Source organism: Tachysurus vachellii, chromosome 4 (genome assembly GCF_030014155.1).
Source record: "Tachysurus vachellii isolate PV-2020 chromosome 4, HZAU_Pvac_v1, whole genome shotgun sequence".
NCBI classification, from domain to species: Eukaryota; Metazoa; Chordata; class Actinopteri; order Siluriformes; family Bagridae; genus Tachysurus; species Tachysurus vachellii.
Window position 1 is genome coordinate 22,379,727 of NC_083463.1, and position 23,561 is coordinate 22,403,287.

Consider the following 23,561-nt stretch of genomic DNA (forward strand, 5'->3'; position numbering starts at 1 on the left):
GTAATGAATCTGCACTTACACTTGCTCTTAAATCACTAACCCTGTACTTTGCTTTTTTTTTTTTTAGATCACTTTGCTTGGATTTCCTCATTTGAAAGTCATTTTGGATAACCGAGTCTGCTAAATAGAAAAATGTAAATGTATCTGTTCATGGGTAATTAAAAAGGAGACACCAGTCCTTCACAACACGCTCACTTCACCTTTAACACTTCAGACCTTAGCTTGTTAGGAAGCTGGCGTCAGGATGTCAGCCATGACAGCACCACAGGGTAGTGTTAATTTCGTCACCTATTTTTAATTTAGTCTTAGTCTTGTGCCAAATGTCCTTGTTAGTTTTAGTCATATTTAGTCATTCACATATCTTTTTTTGTCAGTCAAGTTTTAGTTGAATAAAAGTCTCGTCATTTTAGTCTAGTTTTAGTCAAAAGAAAACTCAAGGTATCTTAGTCAAGTTTTAGTTGACAAAGTCTTTTAATTTTAGTCTAGTTTTAGTCAAAAAATTGTAGTCTTTTTTAAAATAACATTATTACTGAGATTATTACTGATAAACATTTCAGTAAAAAAAGTGTCACATCTCAAACATTGGTTAAATGCCATAATTACCTGACAAAATACAGTTACAAATGTTAAACGTGTCTGGTTTTCAATTTCTGATTTAGGAGACACATTCACAAATGATTAACCTGTTCTGAAGAGTATTTTATTTTAACCAACACAATTCAAAAGCTGGGGCCCAACAGACTCTGACTGACAACTTAAGTTACAAAGGTTTTTGTTTTGGTTGCCTTGTGTCATGTTTCTGTTCAAATCAGAAATAAAATAAATATACTCAGAAAAACTGAAAAGAATAGGCCACTTTACTGTGGGCCTAAAATACAACCTATTTACAGTCCGCGAATCACAAAAGTATCAGTGAGAAGTTGAGAACACTCGTTTAAACAGTGCATACACTCGAACTTGACTGCACATCACATTTTTTACTTTATTTATACTGCTTTTAATCGTAATGCAAAGACCGGTCATCGGGACATAAGCTGTCATGTACAATAAAAGAGCCTGTGCAGCGACAGGAAATATAATTTAACACAAAAAGCCTAGACGATGGACTTGCGCTCAGGATTTTTTTTTGAGCTGCGTGTGGACGAATTGTTTCTACGCACACACTAAAGAGTGCGAAGCCGCGAACTCGTTCTGAATATTTTAAAGGCGTAACAGCTGATGAAAAAGCAGAGACAATTGTAGACGGAGAGATTTTATCTTAGTTTTTATTTTATACAAAACATTTTCGTCTCGTCTTTTTTCGTCAACAATAATGCACGTTAATTTAGTCTTAGTCAGCGTTTTTGGACTGGGGTGCAGTCTTGTCATCGTCTCGTCTTAGTCATGAAAAAAAAAGGTTGTTGACGAACATATTTCGTCTCGTCTGACGAAATTAACACTACCACAGGGATAAGGGCCTTGCTCAAAGAGGCCCAACAGTAGCAGCGTGGCACTGCTGGGGCTTGAAGCGCCAACCTTCTGATCGAGAACCCAGAAACTTAACTGTTGAACTGTCACTCATGATGTACATGAGTTGCTAGAAAACTTCCAGCAAAACTGTAATGGGTTTAAAAAGCGTAAATATTTTTAATGAGTTTTTCACCAGGAAAAAGTTGAACAAAATTTGAACATACCAAAATAGACGATATCTCAAAAAAATCGTACTCTGATGTAAATGTTCCCAAGATCGATATTGGCACCCCACCCCCCACCAAAACACCATTACATCACACAGGCAAATTGGGGTCATAGAAAAAAGTTTTCCAGCGTTAATTCTTCCATTATAAGATGACTGGCTTTTGAATTCACTTCAATTCATTACATTTTTATATCTACAAATGATTCAGTCAGAGGCATAATCAATTCAAATACCCTCCATTTTTTTTTACCGAGTTTTAAGCAGCTTGGATAATTTGCCCCGTCAGAGACGGTGAGTATTTTATTTCATTAGTCACAAGTCTATGACTCAGAAAAACCCGCTGATAAGCTTGAGAGTGTGTGTGTACATGCAATCTGTTACCACCAGCTTTCGTTTATTAAAAAAAAAAAAAAAAAAAAAAAAGATACATGCTGCAGTAATTTCTTAGCTGCTTCACTGGAGGCCTTTGTGCCAAAAGCTTGCCAGGGTGCCTCAAACTCATTCCCCTATTCCCTCTTTTTTTTCCCTCTCCCATTCCCTTTCCTTGTTCTCTGTCTGTTGCCACTTTTACAAGTTCTTGGTAATCAATTAGCAATAAGTCTGAAGAATGAATGAGGCAGAAAGATAGAAGTACATTTAAAATGACTATAAAAAGCAACAGCGAAGTGGAACTGAGTTACGAAAGACACAGAAACAGGTACAATGATGCTATATATATATATATACACATATACATACACACACACACACACATATATATAAAACGCATCAGTACATGCTGATCTGATTAATCACATTAAGAATAAGACTTACAAGGTGACCTGTGAATGTGTGTTTATATATGCTCGTCTGTGTAGCTTAGTCAGAGGATAAGCAATCACCCGTGAATGTCAAATGCAGCCTTGTTTTCACAGAAACAACAAAAATAGCTGATCACAGAGGAGAGTTTGGAGGAGAGGGCTAAAGTCACCTTACGTTTGTGAGCTACATTCAAACACGTCCCGGAAAATCAGCTGATAAAAAGGTCATACAAATCCTGTTCTATTCTTAACTCTGTGATGTGTATTATGGAGCGAAACATTTTAGGATCTCTTAGGAATTTGTTTTGTTTCAAACAACATCACAAATGATTCTTTGATCAATAATGTGTTGGAAAAAAAGAATTTTTGAATTAAATTGTTACTGTAATCTAACAACACTATATGCACATTCTTGCACATGTGAACCAAAACTAAGGCGAATAATGCTGGAACATGCTCTCAAATATAAATATAAAATGAATTTTTGAATTCCAATGACACGTAATTGCAGTTTTAAAACTGTTCAATCAAAATCCTTACACAGATTTTAGACAGATGTCTTCTTTAAACAAATAGTCATTAATAGGTTCTTTACAATTTAAGGTATCTGCAGTACATTTTTATTTAGTACTTCGGACTTCATATTTAGTCTAGGCTCCTGTTCTGTTCTAAGATGAGGTATATACCAGAGCAGAAAGCATTTTTTCCTTCGGGAGTCATAGCTCATTATTCTTAGAAACACCATACAGAGGTTGAGTGAGCAAAGGAAAGAGTTGAGCAAAGGACCTGAAAGAGAAATAATGTCCGCTTAAAACCTAAGTGAAACAGAGGAGAAAAAAAAAAACTGGAGACATGTCTTTTGAAGAAAGAAGCTGTAATGAAGATACTCAGCCCCTCGCTGGTTGGTCATATGACTGGGTCAATGTTGGAGTCAGAAGTCTGGATCCCTAAAGGTCATAAATCATGTCATTTAAATCACAGAGTGCACGTCTCCTCTAGTTTGCCATCTGACAGCTAGAGCCAGATTAGGTCCAAAAGGAGCCCTGAATGAAACCTTGCCACCCTCGCTCCCTAACAAGCGCAGCTACTCCCCATGCCAGTCTGTGGCTTTCTATCTAATTTGTTCTCTGATGAATGAGCTAGTCTGACCACAAAAGCAGAAAAGTTTCCAGTAATTGCAGTTGTACAGTTTGGACTTACTTGCACTCGCAGTGGTATTTCTGGGCTTCTGGTGATCTAATTCTGTGAAAATATATGGCCATGAGGATTATATGTTCGACAGAAACTACTCTCTGGGATGTAGCCACAAACTGACAGAACTGAGTCGAAGTTATGGATTTGAGGATCTGTTAGGAAAATATCAAGTTCTGAGCTTGATCCAGATGTGCATTTGTGGGTCAATAAGAGGCATTTTGCTTCAGTCCTGGCACAAAGGATGACAGATGTCTGACACAAACACTGTAAAGCTGTTTTCCAGCATCACTTAACCCAAATAAAAACCTCAAACAGGACCAAAAGGTGAGCGCCCAAAGCCAAAGCCCCATCTTAGACAGCCTGACGGAGATAGGGAGTATTATGCCTTATTAGCTAGAAGTCTGCTTCTCAGACAGAGAGAAAGAGAGTGTGTGTGTATACATTTGCAAAGCTCTTTAAAGTCTGTTAGTAATAAATTCTCCAGAAATGCAAACTGTTGTAAAATTGTTAGCTTCACTGCGCATTGGGTTCTAAATCCATTAATCTCGGTATAAAATTAAACAAAAAGAAAAACGCTAATATTTCAAAATATCTTACTATAGACTCATTTTTCATTACTACTATCGATCTTAAAGACATCAGCAGTCACAGGAGTTCTGTGTGGAAAAAGCTCCTACTCCAGTGCAACTACCTTCTCCAAATAGCTCCTACTCCACTCCATTCCAGTGAAAATGTTTACATCTTGTGTGAAATTAAACGACTATTTTACACACAGTGTACTTCACATGATAGACTGGTGAACCTTGCCTCTTTATTGACCCACAGTCACATTACGGTCTTCAGGAGAGATATCTCATCACAATGACAGTTAAATCATGCAACATCGTTTTTCACACTCATAAGCGTGACCATTATGAGGAGTAACTGTCAGGTGTTTGCACAAACATTTAAGTACTTTTCAGATGGGATATGCTTTTTATACAAGAATAATACATTTTATTGCAAGAGCATATCTAAAATAATGATGACTAATTCACAGAGGATGTGGGAGAGATGAAAAGTCAGCACACACACACACACACACACACACACAGATTGTTTTGACCTTTATTACAACCTCTCGTAAATGAAATTTCCCCATTGTGGGGAGAATAACGGTATATCTTAGGTATATCTTGTAGTGTGGGTTGTATGTGAATGTGTGCCTGTAACATGTATACAAATACAACACAAAAATTGATTCAGGTCATTTCCATAACTTAGTGTTAAGTTTTATTTTGTAGTAGAACAGTGGCATATCCACAGCTAATGTTCCTTCAAATTTTGAGTAACAAAAATTAAGATGGGTTTTTTTAAGCCTGTGAGTTTTTTTTATTTTTTTTATTTAAAAACATATGGGCATTTCATCAAATGATTCAAGTAATATAACTAAACAAATAAAATCAAAGAAATGTATTCCTGCAAAGAAAAATGATCCTTAAAATGCCATTTAAAAAGAAATCTAATTTTTTTGTGAGCAAAAAGTAAGGACGCCATCACATTTATTTGTATTTAAAATGGATAAGATTGCATACAGGTGTATCACATCAGGTGGAAATTATTAGAACATTGTTACAGAGCATTTTGAAGGAGGATTGTCTAATATAAACCTCAGATATTTAGTTTGGTTTGCTCTTAATTGTTAAAGTGAGAGTTACCACCGTGGTGAGATCCAAAGAGCTCACTGAGGCCTTCAGAAAAAAGATTGTTGATTCTCATCAGTCTGGTAAGAGATATAAAAAGATCCCAAAAGAATTTAATTAGCCATTACAATGCCGGAAAATCATGGCCAGGTCAGAGCATTTATGCAAATTCACCCCAAGAGCAGACCATAAGATGCTTAAAGAAGTCTCCAAAAATCTTCTATTATCTTCAATTATCAAAGACTTCTGAAAAATGTGCTTTAGACAAATATGAGGTTCTTTTGCTTAAATGCAAAAGAACCTCATACCAACTTTGAAACATGGAGATTTTTTTTAATTTTTATGGTTTGGGGATGCTTTGCTGCAGCAGGACCTAGTCAGCTAACCTTCATAGAATCTATGAATTCTACATTAAATTAGAAGGTGCTTGAGGAACATGTGAGACCATCAGGCAAAATGTTGAAGCTGAAATGTTAACTGGATTTTGCAACATGACAAAAACATACCAGTAAATCCACCAAGGAGTGGCTGAAAAGTAAAAAAAGGAGAATTCTGGAATGGAGACCTAAATCCTATTGAGATCTTGTGGGGTGATTTGAAACAGACTGTGCCTGCAAGAAACCCCTCAAACATCACACAGCTGAAAGAAGTCTGCATTTAGGAGTGGGGGAAACTATTAGCTATTAGGGCATACATGTTTAATAATTAAAAAATGTTTTTCTTATCGTTGTTTATAAGCAATTATATCACTTTCATGTACAGGTACAAATTAAAACAAGATCAGAAATGTACATTTTAAAATTTTGTATTAAAAAAAACATATATTTAATGGGATATGCACATTTTTTTCACGACTGTGTATCATGTATATAAATACAAACACACTAGCTCTATATTACATATATACATACACACATATATATATATTTCACAACAAATTGCACTTTGTATGACTGTGTGTATGTTTAAAAAAAATCTGAATTATATACAGGGATTATACCCATTCTAGGTCCTTGTGTTCTGTCAGACATCATGGTATTTTTTTTTACTCCATGTATTAAACTCTGTCACCACTTGGTTTCAGTGGCAGGCCAACATTGAACAGTGCGTCCTGGACAGCTCTATCTACAAGATATGATAGACTCCATATCAGCATGTCCGTAGACGGGACTGAGACAGAAGTACAAAAAAACAACAAAACACAAGATGCCAAAGAGATACAAAGAGATGGATGTGTTATCTAACTGATCAAGTCATTTAAAGAAAGCACCATGCTAAAATATGCTGAATTCAAATACATGCTCGAGGTCATTTGCTGAAATTACGACAAAATTAATCTATGTAAATAAAGCAGACAACCACAGCAAAGTTGTTATGGGCAAACTAAATCTAAAACAACAAGACCTTACATGGTGGTGTTAATCTTACATCAAGGGCCAGGGAATTCCATTTTCAAGCAAAACAAACGGCAAGATCACAGTCTAAAAAAAGGTGTTTTTTTTGTGTGCGTGTGTCCTCAGACCATAACAATTTTGAATTGTTTTGACTGTGCTGATGCATGCAGCTACAAGCTCTTTGAATTCTAAGACCAAGAACAGACAATAAAGGAGGTTTCTCCTAGAACATCTATATTAAAACTATCCTTACTGAAAGGCTAAAATACACTACCTCAGTTATTTGGCACATCTGCCACCTCTAGATAAAGGAAATAGAAAAAATGGGGACGAATTCGAGCTCCACTTTGTATTCCTCCATCTCCCTCTTTTTCCCCTTTATGTGTAATTTCAGAATGTAGCCGAACATGTGGTTCTCATTTTCTGAGCTTAACTCAAGTGATAATGCCTGAAAATATTATTGCATGAATGGCTTACAGCCACTCTGAGACTTGAACAGGAAACTGTAGTGAAATGGAATAAGGGCAGACAGAGTGAGGGCACAGGCTGTATGTTCCACATATCTACATCAAACAGACTCATCTAACTGATCTGTAACATGCATATGACCTTTTTCGTCCCAGGGGTAAATAAAGTCTAACATGCCTCAAAATATGTTCATCCACACGTGGGTTTGCTAGACTGGGTTCATAGTTATGATATTTAGAAAATGTTCACACATTAGGGATGCTGGACCTGTAGAAGAACTTCTCACATACTAATCAATACCAGCCATGCTAATTCCTCACCACTGCTTCTCTCTTTCTATCCATCCCAAGGCATCCAGAAATTGTACTAGCTCCATCTTCTGTGTCATGAAGATTTTGGACCTTTACTGAGATGAGGCCAACCATGTGAGGATCCCGAAACATCTAGAGATGTACCAGCTCCAGTTGGAATCTGCTTCATGAAATATTCTGATATTCTGACAACTACATGTGGTCTTTTAAATACAACATTTGTTGGACTGTACATTTATAAATCACACCCTCCAATGTCACCCAAATCAAGATGGGTTCCCCTTTTGAGTCTGGATACTCTCAAGGTTTCTTCCTTTACCATCCAAGGGAGTTTTTCCTTGCCACAGTCGCCTCAGACTTGCTCATTGGGGATAAATACAATATTTAAATGTATCGAATATAATCTTGAATTTTTGTATGATATTAATCTTTATATTAACTTTTTGTTTTATGTTTATGTTCTGTAATGCTGCTTTGAGACAATGTCAATTCGTTAAAAGCACCATCATATTCAAATTTATTTGTATAGAGACCTAAGTGCAAAACTGATTGTATCAATTGAAGTCACAAAGCCATCTGCAGTGTTTCTAAGTGGTATCATCCACAGCAATCCCATGTATCTCCAGGTTGTCCATGTGGGATCACCCTCAGTAGCAGTGATCAGCCTCCAAGTGACAAGACTCCAACTAGAACTAGGGCATCAGGATGGATTGGGCAGGCCATGGAGAGCAGACTACTACTTGTTTCTCATGTGAAAGCTATTTTTCATCATCATCATGGTGCTTGTTCCATATCCCATAAGTTATTTTTCTCTCTTAAACCAATCACACACTATATTATTTGTCCTTTATTTGATGAATACTTAATGTATTCTATGCATATTCATGCAAAATGTGTTTAACAATTATCATGACTGCCCAAGTAGGTGGAACCAAAGATGCACTTAAATAAATAATCAAAATCCTCTTAGAAAGTGAAAGTACCTTGAATATAGTCAAACTGAGCAAATATTACAACAAACCAAATATAAGATTACTAAAAGCCAGTTCTAGAGATTTTTTCTACTAACTTGTTATATTGGCTGACAATTTTATGCACTTGTTTTCAGAAAGAAGCTAAATGTAAAGTGAGTAAAAAATTAAATATTTTAGATGTAGTTAATCGTAATCTTATAATAGGAAATAGTAGATAAATCTGACTTTATTCAGGATATTTTCACTTACTAATCAGTTTTTGCAGTGTACAAGAAACTGTAAGGGAAAAAAAAAAAAACAATTGTTGCGCAAGAGCAGCTCTGTCTGGGAAAGGTTTAAGGCAGCTAGCATGTCAAACACAAAAAATAGCAGCCGCTAACCTGATATAACAGTGGAATGGAAGGGACAGTCGAGTTCAGAATTACTGATCTCTCTTTCTAGCTCTCTTCTCATGCAAGCCAGACCAGAAAAGACTTCGGTTTATTTCAAATTTCCCAAAAACTCATTATCAATGATATTAGTACAACAAACTGTCAGATTAAGACACTGGACAAATCTCAAGAAGGTCCAGCACATGCCCCAAAGGCTTCCCTTCATTTCATAAAAAGGACTTTCATTGCTATTCAAGGCATGTGACATGTGTTCTCCTCACAGCTTACATACATTTTATGTTAGGCTAAATGTCATTTAGGCATCTGTAAACTGAAATACTTTCACTCATATGTTACATTCACTTCTCCCTTGATAACCCTCCTAGACAGAATGAGGCTAGATGAAGACACATCACAAAAAAGCAACACTGATCTCTCTCATAAATCTGAATGATGCATTCAATGCTAGCCATTGCAAATCAAAGAGAGGAGGATAGCTGTGCAGAGGGAGCGGAGTCTCCTCTAGTCCACAAAGGAACTCTTGTCAGTCTGCCAATACAGTCCGAAACTTGATGCCTGGCCGCAGATGTGCTGTGGTTTATTTAACATCACCTACCTTGTCTGACAGAACTTGCACTAAAGCCACCCCTGCTGTACCCGAGCCCTTTCACACACACCCCGCTGAGATATACGACCATCTCTCTTAGCCTCATCTGTTTCATCTCCAGCCTTGTCTTTCTGCCACCTTTCCATAGATTAAGTCTACCATCTTTGAAATCAGTCAAGCTCCACAATGGGTGCCTGTCTTTAGTTTCAGTGGGAAGTCAGACAGGTATGCTCTCAGAGAAGGAAGACCTGAACGCATGAACATCTCTTCCTTAAATGCAGCTACAATACTCAATACCCCATTTTGTATGTTAGTGGTTACATCTGGAATCCCTCACAAGACAGGCCAAGTCCAAAGAACAAAACAGTCAAACAAAGCAGTTATGGTTTTAACACTGAATTAACTTGGCTAAAAAAGAAAAAGAAAAGAAAAAAGATCAGAAATTAAATGGAAATAATCTGAGGCACATGTGATTTAAACAGCACCTCATTCAGACATTCATAAAAGTTTAAACTGTTAACCTTCTTCTACAATTGCACATAATATGCAATATTTGATTATACAGTAATGTAATCCAAGTAAGGAATGCATGCTACTTCAAGTTATAATTTCAATTAAATTTGAAGAAAACTTTTAGATTCAATAGATCCAATATAGATCCAGTCGCAAAGCAGCTTTACAAAATTCAGGACGGGGGATTCAGGGTCTCACAAAAGTCAACATACAGAGGGGAAATTACCTTTTTTTCCAAACATAGTTTGTATTTTCCATCCACCCATCCATATCCATCTATCACTATACAACTATCCATAGCTGTCTATCCTTCTATCAATTTACATCTAACAATCTATATCCATTCATCAACCCATTCATCTATCCCCATTACATCCATTTATAGCTATCTAGTTTTCCATCCATATCCATCCATCACTACCCAAAGTTAACCATCCTTCTATCAGTTTACATTCATTCATGACTATCTATCTATCTATCTATCTATCTATCTATCTATCTATCTATCTATCTATATTTATCAATCTTTATTCATCCATCTATCTCTATCCATCCTATAAATGGATCTTTTTCTACCCATTTTTATCTACCCATCTTCTCAGATAGCCTTCAATGTTCGCAGACCACCCGAATAGGGGATGTCCACAAACATCTCAAAACCGTATGAGAACCAGACACAAAAGGGAACAAACACTTCAGAAAGGGATTAGTGATCGTTAGAACAGTTATCCTCAGTTTATCTCTAATTATGCTTTAAAATATAACCCATAACAGGGCAAAACCCATTTCATTTAAACCCCTAAAACTTTCAAGATTCTGTCTAGAAGTCAATTATGTTCCTTTCAGAAAGAGCCAACCAAATCTGAACAGATGCCTAAAGGCAACGCCATCTTTTTTAATTGGTTGACATCATGCCACTGCTTGTGGATCCAAACATCTTGGTGATTGACCTCTAGAAGGTCCTTCTAGAGTCCTCTAGAATGCCAGTTTCCTCTACCACAATTTGTGCTTTAGAGTCACTGGTGTTGGAGGCAGAATATATTTTGAGAGCCCAGGGTTGTATTTTTGGTTTATATCTATGTAATGCATCCTACTGAGGTTGTGGTCTTAATGGTTGATTCCAAGGAATCTGCTGGATCCAAACCAAAGATGCGTCCAGGCTCGCTCATCTTATGGACGATGTCAGGCTATCCCGTTTAAACAAGAAGTCCTGAATCAAAAAGAAAAGGTGAATGATAAAAGGCACTAGATCTCTCTCTCTCTCTCTCTCGCTCTCTCTCTCTAGGTCAGGAACATTGTTTTCTATTTTAACACATCTGCATGAAAACAGTGCACAGCAGATGCTGATTCCACTTTCTTTGGACTGGGAAGGACTGCTTTCTTAAACGGCTGCTGATGGAAAAGCTATGGAACGGGGGGTGAAGGTTGCTATTAAGAGGCATCAGAGAATGATAGAGGCATATATCCAAAAAAGCCTCAAAAGATCACATTCTGTCCATTTGTCCTTTGTTTTCAATGGTCACTGATGGAATAAACAAAGCACTCCCTACTCCAAGTTCCAAGAGATTGAATTAAAAAATACAAATTTTAAATTTAAAAATTAAATAAAAAAGAATCCTATTAGACAAAGTAATTAATAACGCTTTTTTGTTTAGATATTCTTCTAATCTGCACTGTAACCTTAAACATGGATGTAAAAAAAAAAAATTGTTTGTCCATGGATTTTTTTTTATTCAAGTTCTGTATTTATTTATTTATTTATTTTTTGCTTGAATCAGACAGGACTGTTATTGTTGACAGCGTTTTATGCAGTACAATTTTTTTTTTTTTTATAAAGAAATGCTTTATTCATATGTGAGTGATTTATGAGAGGAAATGTTACTTACTCAAATTACAGTATGGCTGTTTCAGCATGAACATTTACAAGAGCAGCAGTAACTCTGGCTTGTCTTGGAGAAGGGGGAAAAGGAACACTTAGATCCAAGTTTTAAAATAGGAATGTTATCTTCATGCCTCAGGATAAAATGAACAGGACTGTAAATGACATGTCTCTTTTCATACCATATTTGGAAATGATGTAGAAAACCCAATCATAAATAACCGTAATAGTGCCATAAATCACTCCGGCACTAGATAATCGTGATAAAGATTTTAATCACTGGTTGCATTTTTAATAGACAAAATATGTGTAAGGCTGTGCTGCTGAAACATGAGAATAATTGTCAGGAAGTGTAAGAAATGTAAAAAATTGTGATTTTGCATCTGGAACAAAGGCTGTGTCTGTTAGAAAGGAAGAAAGGTCAGCAAGCAGCAGTTCTCAGTACAGCAGCTACATGGCCACAGTTACATTAATTGATCTGAAAAACACAATGACCCCCACACACCCAGGGAACTATCCATTTCAGAAACTTAAATCATGCATATATAGTTCTGCTCAATCAAGACCAGAACCACAAAATGTGAGCATTCCCCCCAACTGCAGTCACCTTTCCCAACAATCTACCTACAACAATACCTACGTTCTCATATGCTGTTATATTTTCACCAGTCACAGTGGTCGATGTTACTATTATTCCACTTGACAACAAATAATTTTCGTGCTCCTAGAATAAAACATTCCAGAGACAGATTTGGTGTTTATCTACATCATATCTCATGAGATGAAGGAGAAGATGTGTGCAATTTGTAATGAATCACATGTGTTCTTCTGTCTTCATTCCACTGGTGGCCAATGCAAAAATTTGCTCCATATTAGAATAACCTTAAACTGTTCTCAATTTTGTCATTTCCTTGACACATTCACTTCCAACCTGTTTTGTTGGAAGTTGCCAGCTCTCAATGAATATAAATGATCTCTGGGTTGCTGTATGTATAAATGCAACATTAGCAAAACTGGGCTTCTCCTTTTCATATAAATGTTATGTACATTGGTTTTGTATTTGTACTGTATGTATTATGTTTACTGTACTTAAGAGCTAAATTACTCTAATTCTTTTATAATTGCAAAAGTGGGTCTGAATGCGTGTTCCGCCACAATGGTGACGCAAAGATCAATTAATAAAAATACCCCTATTACACCAGATGGGGAATCTTTCCCCCTTGATTCTGTTTGGCAATACATATTTATGTTGGCTTTGTAGAAGCCAACATTCTGTTTTCCTATTTAAGCTTAGACAAAAATTTATCAAGAGTAACTCCTCCTAGGGCTTTCAAGCCACATGCACCAAATTCGGATATGTTGTAGACCCTGGTCTGAGGTTTGTTGCTATTACTTTTCTAAGTGATCCAAGTACCGGTACTTCCGGTACCGGGTCTCAAATTGGCCTTTTTTCCCCATAGACTCCCATTATAAACTTTGGAGGTTTATAACTCGGCAAGCTTTCTGACCATCTACACCAAACTCGGCCAGCTCCTTTAGGGTGATACTCTGAACAAAGTTTTAAATTGGTGTATCGACTGGCCTTTCAGTTGTGCCGCAGCCCTGCCCCCAAATATGCAAAATCAAAAAACTTTTACAACATGGTCATGTGACATATCAAAACACTCAGAACAATGGGGGGAACTTCCTCACGTGTATTCTGATGACGTCACGTGCTTGTCTCCACTTACCTCCAAATGTTTTGGCACCCTAGCTTTCTGTCCACTTGCCTCCAAAAGTAACACTAACCCTTATGTCCACTTGCCTCCAAAAAGCACCGGCCTTTGCAAACACTTGCATCGTCAAAGCCAACATCAAAGTTTGTTGTGACGAACTTTACAAATCTAGTTTATATTACACTGCATTACTGAATTGCATTACTGAATTGCATTATATTACTGCATTACACTGCATTACTAAAAGAAACCAGAAGGAAACAAAAGTGTATGATAACCCCAACCAATGTCTCGTTAGTCAGAATATAAAATTGATGAATATGTATACAAAATAGAAAGCAAATATTAAACAACGCCATTCAATTCCAAGTTTTAGGAATCATAACAGAAGTTCCTGTGTCAGTGTGTTGTGGGAAGTTTAGCTGCTTAGTTTACCTAAATGCTTGATTTTGCTATTGTTACAGGGCACCTTTGGTAACTCCCACATCTGATTTTAAGGACATAAATTGAAGACTGTTAGATATTTTTCTTTATCTTCTAAAGAGCGACTTTTGAAAAAGCTTTAACAATAAACATTTTTTCTTTTGTTCCACGATACGTAATGCCATATCGCACCCTACAAGGAAGTTGGGGTCAAAAGGGTGGATGAGAAAGGGTGGGAGGTTAAGAGGTTCTGACTGAGAGAGCAGCTGGCCAGGCAACCCAAAACTATTGTTACAGTTATGTTTAGGCAGCCTGCTTGATTGATTGGCATTATAATATGCTTTAATTGCATATGCCCATTATGCCTCCCTAGACCTTTGGAGATGTAAATAAGCACCCCATAAACACAACAAATCTGTGATGATAAATGCTATAATGATAAATGCTATTCAGAGCACATTTAGGTTAGGTTTAGGCCTGACAGAGGGTTACATACTAGCAGGGTCAAGAGGGCTGGATGGATGATGGCTTTATTTTTTTTACAAAACAAGGATGATCATTGAGTATCAGTGTAGCTTCTTCCTGCTTTGTTTCCGCATTCAGATTTATCTGGGAAGAACTTCACTTTTTCCAGCTACATCCTACCTAAAACACAAAGAGGTCCTATTCAGGCTGCTATTTCCTCATAATAAGCAACAGATACCGAGTATGGCCCCTTTATTTCCACTGGATCTAATATCTCGAGTTAGCTGAGCCAGGCAAGAGCTAGAATGCCCCTCTCAGCTGAGACTGAGACTCCTATAGAGCACGCTTGCAAGGCATGCTAGTTTCATCTAGATTAAACTGCCTACATGCCTTGCCTTGGTAGGAGATATTCTGCCACTGCCAAATCCAATAAAGCTATCCACAAAGGCCCACTTCTTGCCATGAGACACCAACAGATATCATGAGCTTTCCCTCGTGATTTATCCCTCATTTCTAGACAAAAAAATGAACACAGAGGACCTTTTGACACATGTCCAGCTGCCATGTGCTTCAACAAACGTATTAGCAGCATTGCAAAGCGAATGAAAAAGGTTAAGGGTTTCAACCTCATGCTGTTTTGGGCTGACTTCTTGTCCCTGTGGAAACTAAAAATGGTGCCCCGGATCTATATGTGTCAGTTATGTCAATGCCAATCATAAATGTTTGTAAGAATGGGTCAGGGTTGATAGAAACAAGGTAGAAAATGTGGATTGAAGTTTCTTAACAAAACATGTTAACCCCACTGACCCATAGCTGAAGAGTTACACAAGATTCAACTAACCATTATGCTTTTCCTAGAAAGGACAAAACGGCTTCAAAACATTTCAGGAGGCCCCTTACTAAATGGTTAACTTGGGTTTGTTCCAAAACCCTACCAGCCTTTCAAAATATGAACCACATTACAGTGTGCATTCAACTTAAAGATATAAATCTAAAAACCTCCCATAGAGCCAGACCAACTGGAAACATAGGCATACTGATACAAGACATGACTGCATAATATGTATACCACCTAACCAACAACTGTTCTTCCTTTACTAATCCTCCCTTGATTTATTCTCCAAATGTCTTTGTCTCCAAAATTATGTGCCATTTACATATAACTTTACATATACAAGATGAAATTTTAAAAATGTAGAAATACCTCTCTCTCTACCTACACCTCCCTCTACTTATCTAGCTAACTTTCTCTAAACCTAGCTAGCTAACTTTCTCTAGACCTAGCTAGCTAACCTTCTCTCTACTTAGCTAAATAAAATAAGTGGATAAAAATTATTAAAGCATTACAAAAAAAAGTTTTAAAAGTCTGAAGATTGTTCCAGAAAGAAAACTGGGGTTTCAAGACGATTTTGCCAACAAAAGATCCATGTCATGCTGGATTTTTTTATTTAAAACTATTAATTCTTCAATATATATATTAATTCTTACAAAAATCAAGCAGAAGGTCTAAACCAAACTTATTTTATATATGTATATTCTAAATATTTTTATGAAGCTGGAGTTGACTACAATAATGACTATTGAAGAAGGTCTTCCTCTCTGTTCTTTCACTTCAACTGCCCAAACCACTAGCTCATTTTAATCCAGGAACTAAAAAGAATTCCAGCACCCTCTCATCAAAAGAAGGCTCATTGACATGCTAGCAATAGATTCTTTTCTCTCAACACTCATTTCCCATTTCTTATACAGTCTATTCAGTAAAAAGGCTAATCTAATGCCATTTAGTACATACTCAGCTTGAAGAAGAAGGAAAAAAAAACCCAAGTAGGTGTGAGGTGTTAAGTGCCACTCTATGGTTAATCTCACTGCTCGCCGCCCCTAAAGAGAGATATGCAGCTATGGGTCCTACTAGCAAGCTTCACTACTATGGTCTGGGTTTTTACCAGAATTACAGAAATACATTGTGAACACTGTGTGCATTGAATATTTTAAGAAACTCAAGAATGTGTTTAACTGACGTGCATGTTAAAATATTTTACTAGCAGTATCTTGCATGGTTTCTCACGCAAATAGCTGACAATGGTCTCGGGGGTTGTTCTTTTAAAAGTTGTAGCTTAACCTCTGACCCCAGGGTGTTTGCAGCCTTTAACAAGTTGACATTTATAACCTCGCCAATGCCTCTACTACAAGACAAATATGATTTTCACTTGTGTTAAGAGATTAAGGGCATACTACAATACTATATGCTTTGCAATGGATTGCCATAAACGTGGCTAGTTACGTTGAAAATATATTCAAAATATTAATTACGAAGCTGCATGATAAGCAGAATAGAAAATACATTTGGCTTTCCTTTTTCGAGTTCTGTTCTTCAATTATTAAAGAAGTCATAAAAACAATGGTACTACCTTCACTATGGATGTAGCAGGATAAAACAACACACTCACATATTAATGTGTTCATATATGTCATTTATGAAATAAATGGTTGAAAGGGAAAAAAGAAATACAACACCCTGGTACATTGTGTTCCTTTTACTTTATAGTTTTAAAATAAGATGATTGCTAGGGTCAAGAATTGACTGAATCATCATCATCATTATCATCATCCATGCTAAAAAAAAAACAATAATGCATTCTTTTTTATTTTATGCCAAATCAATGAAAATTCAAAAACAACAATTAACCGTCCCAACAATTTTTTCTCGTTTTGCAGGAATAAAGACAGCTTTTGAAGTGTGAACACTTGGATTAGCTATAGCTCCAATTAAATTTGTCAGGCAAATAAGACTTGACAAAGATGATTTCAGCTTGGAGAGTAAACAAAAGCAACAATTTTATGAGAAAATGTCTGAACCAAAAATTCTCCATTCATCTAACAAAATCATTGGGGTCTGCTTTGCTTTAGCACCACAACACCACTATGAAGTTTTGATTCTAGAGCTTTCTTGGAGATAGTCTTGATTTCTCACAGATACATGTTAGCAATTAGGAGGATGTTTTGCTACGGTACAAAGCAATGCAGCTGGGTTTCATTTAAGCTCGGCTGTAAGGATCAGGTGATCCTTGCGGCAAGTTGTTTAGCAATGATGCATGGAAGGTATTTCGCGTGATCTTTTGTCCACAATGCAAGCTCAGAAATACTTTTCTGTAAGGAATATACACGACAAAAAATATGGCATATGTAGATGTTAAGAAATCCATGGATCATTTGTTTATCTTTAACTACTGTAGATACTCCGGTAAAGTTAAGACTTCTTAACCCCTTTTTACCAGTACATGTGTTCCATTGCTCTGGTGAAACAGAAATCAAATTATCATACATTTTCAATCAGTATAAACAAACGAATGATTTTAGTGTGATAAGTCTGATATAAAATTGGTCATGACATGGTCGGCTTTCAGGGTTTTTTCCCTGAAGATTTTACATAGGAAACTCGTAGAAGATAACACCTTTAAATTTTAGATTCTTATAAAAAAGCAGATGGGGTGTCTCAGAGATAAGAAAATTTTTTGATATCAAAATTTTCTTTTTGTGTAAAAAAAAAAAAAAAGTAACTTTTGTTTTGGGAAACTGCATGAACAAATTGTGTCTAGCAGACTGGGTAAAAACAGATTTTTTTTTTGAACAACTAAAAAAAAAATCTTATAACCCTGAGTGTCTACTTTCATATGAGCCATCATATGAACCACCATTGTGGAGTGGAATCTGTGGAGATATGTCTGTTTAATAGTCTATAGCTAGGTTTTAGACAATTAAAGGCACTCTTTTAGCAAAGTTACTATATGTTGTAGTAGGGCAATGTGGCACACCTGCAGTGTTGCTCCATCAACCATGGGCAGTAAGCCAATTTCACCAGTGTGACCATCAGAAGCCTATCAAAGTGTGACGGCAATCAAACTGAATCCAAGCAAGACATTTAGTGTCCCAGAACAAGGCATTGATCTGAAGACTATTCACAGTTTATGACTAAAACTAGACTGTTGTTATGACTGGATTCAGATTCTCGAGGTCACAAAAGATAAACATGTAAACAAATAAGCCTTTTGGTCAAAAAAGTTAAATTAAGTAAGATTTTGGACTTGTTTATGAATTTAAACTTGAGTTTGAGTTCATCAATAAGCTCAGTAGTTAGGTCTGATCACTATGGTTTCCTTACTGGAATTCATGTCACATTTTCTGAAGCCCATCAGCTCAAAATAAAAATGGAGGAGGAGCGGTCAAGCAGCATTTTACAGCTTCTTGTAGCTGTAAAATGATTAGTTGATTGATTTTTTTTTAATGTTCCATATACAATACCATTTAAAAGATTTTTCATGACATTTAATAAGCTTAAAAATCCACTAAAAATCCTACTTTAAGTACCAAGACAGAAATTATTTTTGCCTAATGAAATTTTCAACAATATAAAAATAAGACATGCACAGTGTCCCAGTGTGTAGTGAGCCAGGGTTCTTACCAGTGCCTGAACTTGTGTACACGATATACTGATTCACTACCTAGGAAGCTGAGAAAAATAATGTTCAAAATAAAAACTGAAAACACTGTAAGCTAAAAAAACACACCTCAAGCTTGTTTATACTCTCAAGCACCCAAATCTTGACACAATGTACAATGGCCCCTGTTGGAAGTACAAACCATCCAAATGTTTTGATTGATGGAGTGTGGAGGAGAAGTGGCATGAGCTAGAAGATTATGGTGGCACTAGTTTCAAAAAGCTAATTCTTTAAAGAGAGGACTAGAATGAGACCATTTAACTCTTGGTTTAACTACATACAATAAAAAAGTATTTAGTTCCCCTCTTGATTACACAGCCAGCAAGATTCATTACTCAAAGCATAGTAATCCGAGACTGTGTATAGTAAAAAAAAAAAAAATGCACAGAGGGCTAACATATGTCCACAAGCCATATAATTCACAAATTTGGTGCACAGACACACCTCAGCTAACAAAGGGTATAATTGTGCCTTTTCGAGAGAGAGAGAGAGAGAGAGAGAGAGAGAGAGAGAGAGAGAGAGAGAGAGAGAGAGGAGAGAGAGAGAGAGAGAGAGAGAGAGAGAGAGAGATGTATTGATTTTCAGATTATCACAAACCAAATGCTCCACTATGCTAAAATCTATTTCAGCAGGAGATTTGGGGTAGATGTCATGATCTACACTTTTCGCCTCAAACATTGTGTCTAAAGCCTGATACATTTTAAAAAGACAACGGAAAAAGACCTAGAGGTGCATCCTTAGATGTTTTGACCTTCTTAAGAATAACATGATCATCCCTTACTAATAATATTTGAGAAGATGCTATCTAAACATGGCAGGGCCTAATCCAACAATCATATAAAAAGCTCTGAAGCAACAAGCAGTTCCTGCAGGATTTCAGGGAGTTTGTGGTGGTTGCAACCAAAAATGCTTGATTTTGATTTTAGCTTCAAAGTACTGGGACCCAAATCCCTGACCATCAGATCAGTAACCCAAAGCAACCATTATTGAAATCTGCAGCGAAATATACCCAAAGAGGGGAAAAAAACAAAACAAAAACAGAATTTACCACAAACCTCTAGCACACGTCATTGAATGGAATGAACTCTATCCTAAGCACTGTTATACATGTAGCCTACTGGTTGAATTGATATTTTAACTGCACATTTTCTGGATTTATTTATTTGGATTTATTTATTTCTTTTGCTTATAAATCCACATGAAGCTTACTTTATGTAAAAATTAACAAAAGCGTATGTCTAAAAATTCAACTTAATTTAATTGAAAAGAAACCAGAATTGGAGTGGTTTCAGGCTCACTTGTTTCTATCAAACCCTGGTGCATGTGTGTTCATCTTGCATCACCACAAATGTGCATGGAGAACACAACACAATTCACCAAACCTTTTTTCTCACAAACATTTTTATTTTGGTGCTTTTATACCCAATAATTTGTCTCACCTCTTCTGTGCCCTAAAACATCCCCCTGTCAATTATGGCACACGTGTGTTGTGTTAAGTAATGATGTCATCAGCTAAAACACATGCAGAGGTTGTTTTACTTCCTGAACAAGTGCAGGCCCGAGTATGAGTTACGGAAACGTGGCACAAATCCAGTGCAACCAAACTAACACCCCCTCCCACAGGTAGCCTCGGGTTCGGTTCCGTGATATGCGTCCAGGTCCACACAATAGCTTTCACGTTACCAATTTTTAATACTTTGTTTCATACAATATTCCCAGGTTGAAAGCCTCCTTAATGGTGCTTTTGTTATTTTAATGGTCAAATGGACTACAACTCCACATCATCAGACTCTCTGTCCCGCCTACGTTTTTCTCTAGCGTCTCAAAACCAGAGACTGACAAATTACCAGCTCAGAATTCACTAGGATAAAATGCTAAAATGTTGATGTTACACATTACATATTCTTTGGCTAATGCTGTGTCTGTGTATAGTAAAAATATTTACATTGACCTAGTTAAACAATCAAACTTGGGCCATCAACAATCACCACCCAATAACATATTTGAACAATTTGAAATCAGTGTTTCAAAAGTTGCACTAGTTGCCATTATAAAAACAACATTTGTACACATTCTATGCACCCTAAAAACCTTATAACGACACAGTGTTTTGTTCCAATGTAAGAGGGAACTTCCTGGACAGCTGCATGGCAGAATGGATTCATTCAAGTAAGTAAACAAAAACTGCTGTTTCACAGCACAAGTAAAAGTGGGGAAAAAAGTAAAAGCCTGTAATGTTCCAATTGAGACTTAATTTACGTTTGAGGATCTGAACATAAAATCATGCGCTATGTATTTCTAAGCAAGGAATTTGCAATAGACCAATAGTGAGTACCTACTTTATGTTAATGGCTACATAATCTGTTCATGTCTATTAATAAAAAATATACTACTACTCCTTTTATTACTGCTGTTTTATTTAAATTTAGCACCTTTCCACAGCTCAAGAATATACCATTCTAATAGACACTATATACCATGCTAATAGACACAGGGGAGAAAAACAACAATAAATAAGCAACAGACGGTAAATAAAAGTGCCAAAAAGATACAAAACAGATCAATACAGGCAGACAAGCACAAAAGCAAAATCAGAAATGGTAACTAAGACTAACAAATGAGGAACGATGCATGTAATATAACTCTTGGAGGAAGAACCAAAGTACTGAATAATGAAATGTGATTTAATTTGTGATTTAACAGTGGAGATAGACAGAGGTTCTGGGGGAGTTAATTCGAAGATTTGGAGCGATGACAGTAAACCAATGGTAGTGAAGCGTGGTATAAAGAGTATGCCAGTAGCAGATGAAAAGAAGGAGGAGCTCAGATAAATAAGGAGGAGCAAGGCTTTGGAGGGCTTTAAAATTCGCAAGGAGAATTTTGTAATGAATCCTAGATACTCCAGGTAGCCAGTGCAGATGATGTACTATGCAAGGTGTTATGTAAGTAGGCCCAACTAAGAATAACTATTAGGTCATTATCGATGCGTAAAAATCTATTCTGTCAAATAAAATGTGTGAAAAACAACAGCTGATTAATGCCACCACACATACCTCCATTATCCGGTCATGAATCTGAAGCCCTCCATCTTTATCCACTGGTCCATGCTCCACAATCTTTGATACAAAGATGCCTTCATTTGAAGTCCTGTCTTCATTATCCTGAAGATACAAAACAATAAGATGTAACCATCTCCGAGATGGATGATCAAACTGGCCATGTGTCATGTAAGAGAATGTCTTATTTACTTACTCTCCAGGAACAACATTCTGACTGTTCTAATAAGAACATTTAATGACTCTCAGTAAACAGAAACTGCTGTGACCTATTGGCATACCCCTGAGCTATAAATGCAAGGTAAGATATGTAAAACCTCATTCATCCTTTGTTACTGAGAAAAACAGACAGGCAGGTGGTTGTTGACCTTAAAGAGCCAGTTAACAGATACAAGTAAACAAGGGACAATTTGACAGTGTAGAACATGATGAGAGAAGAGAAGACATCCATTTTGGATTTTTTTGTTTGTTTTTTAAAGAAAATAAGCAGAAACGTCTCCATGTTCTCATTGGATGAGTGGCCATTTCTACAAAGGATGCTAATAATAAAGTGATTTTTTTTTTTCCATTTACAGAAATTAAAGCAAATGCAAATAAACTGCAAATTTTGGAACCTTTGCACCTTAAAAAAATTCCACAATGCACTGCAAAAACCAGGGATCATCGATGCTCACTAGGTTTCCTTACTGGAAATGACATCATATTTCCAGAAGCCTCTCAGCTGGAAAAAAAAATGCAGACAAACTCTCAACCAAATTCATCTACAAATGTAAGTAGCTTGTTGTTGTTGTAGGTCTCAATAATTCTAACTTTATCTGACATTCTATATAGTTTGTCTGAGTTCGACTTTCAAGTGTCACAGACTCGGGTGACAAAAATGCATGTAATTAAGCTAAATTTATGTCTAAGTTTTTTAAAACTATTTGAGTCTGAGTTTTTCTAGTGACACTAATGAGGAAATTAGAATATCATCAAAAATTGAGTCATCTCTGTCCCAATGCATAGTCTAACGGTTGTATACGTGATATAATGATTCACAACCTCAAGGGAGCTAATGAGCTGACAGATGTTCAATGTTAAGTAACCTCAAAAGCTCAAAAGACAAAGGTCAGATGTAGATAAAAATCTAACAGCACTGTGTGTTTTTGTGTACACACATATATACATACATACACACTTCTGTCACTCACTGCTCAAATCCCCAGCTACTAAAATTACATTGTTGCAGGTGCTCATAGCAAATTGCTAAAGTGTTGCTTTGCTAAGACACCATATTGAAAATAACTGACACTTGAAATAGTTCTCAAGCATGAAGTAGTATCCTGATACTTAGAGCTCATGCTAAGGATGAGGGCAGCCGTTCAAGTGTCCAGCGTGGAGCCATAAACTGATAGCAAAGGCTCAGGGCTATAAACGTTTTATAAGACCACATCAAACCTGTGCCTGCTGCATGCCAAGTCGTACAACACTGCTGAGTAATTTTTAATGGAATACTTAAGAAACCACAGGAAATCAAGCTGCGAATGCTGCAGGTA

General features: G+C 36.5%; 1 protein-coding gene across 1 annotated transcript in view; it reads right to left on the reverse strand.

The window, feature by feature from the left end:
* Positions 1 to 23,561, reverse strand: part of pdzrn3b (PDZ domain containing RING finger 3b) — a 90,713-nt gene that overhangs the window by 58,419 nt on the left and 8,733 nt on the right. Inside the window, exon 3 of the mRNA XM_060868375.1 lies at positions 22,024 to 22,131. Coding sequence (XP_060724358.1) covers positions 22,024 to 22,131 — 108 coding nt within the window. The remainder of the gene's footprint in view (positions 1 to 22,023; positions 22,132 to 23,561) is intronic.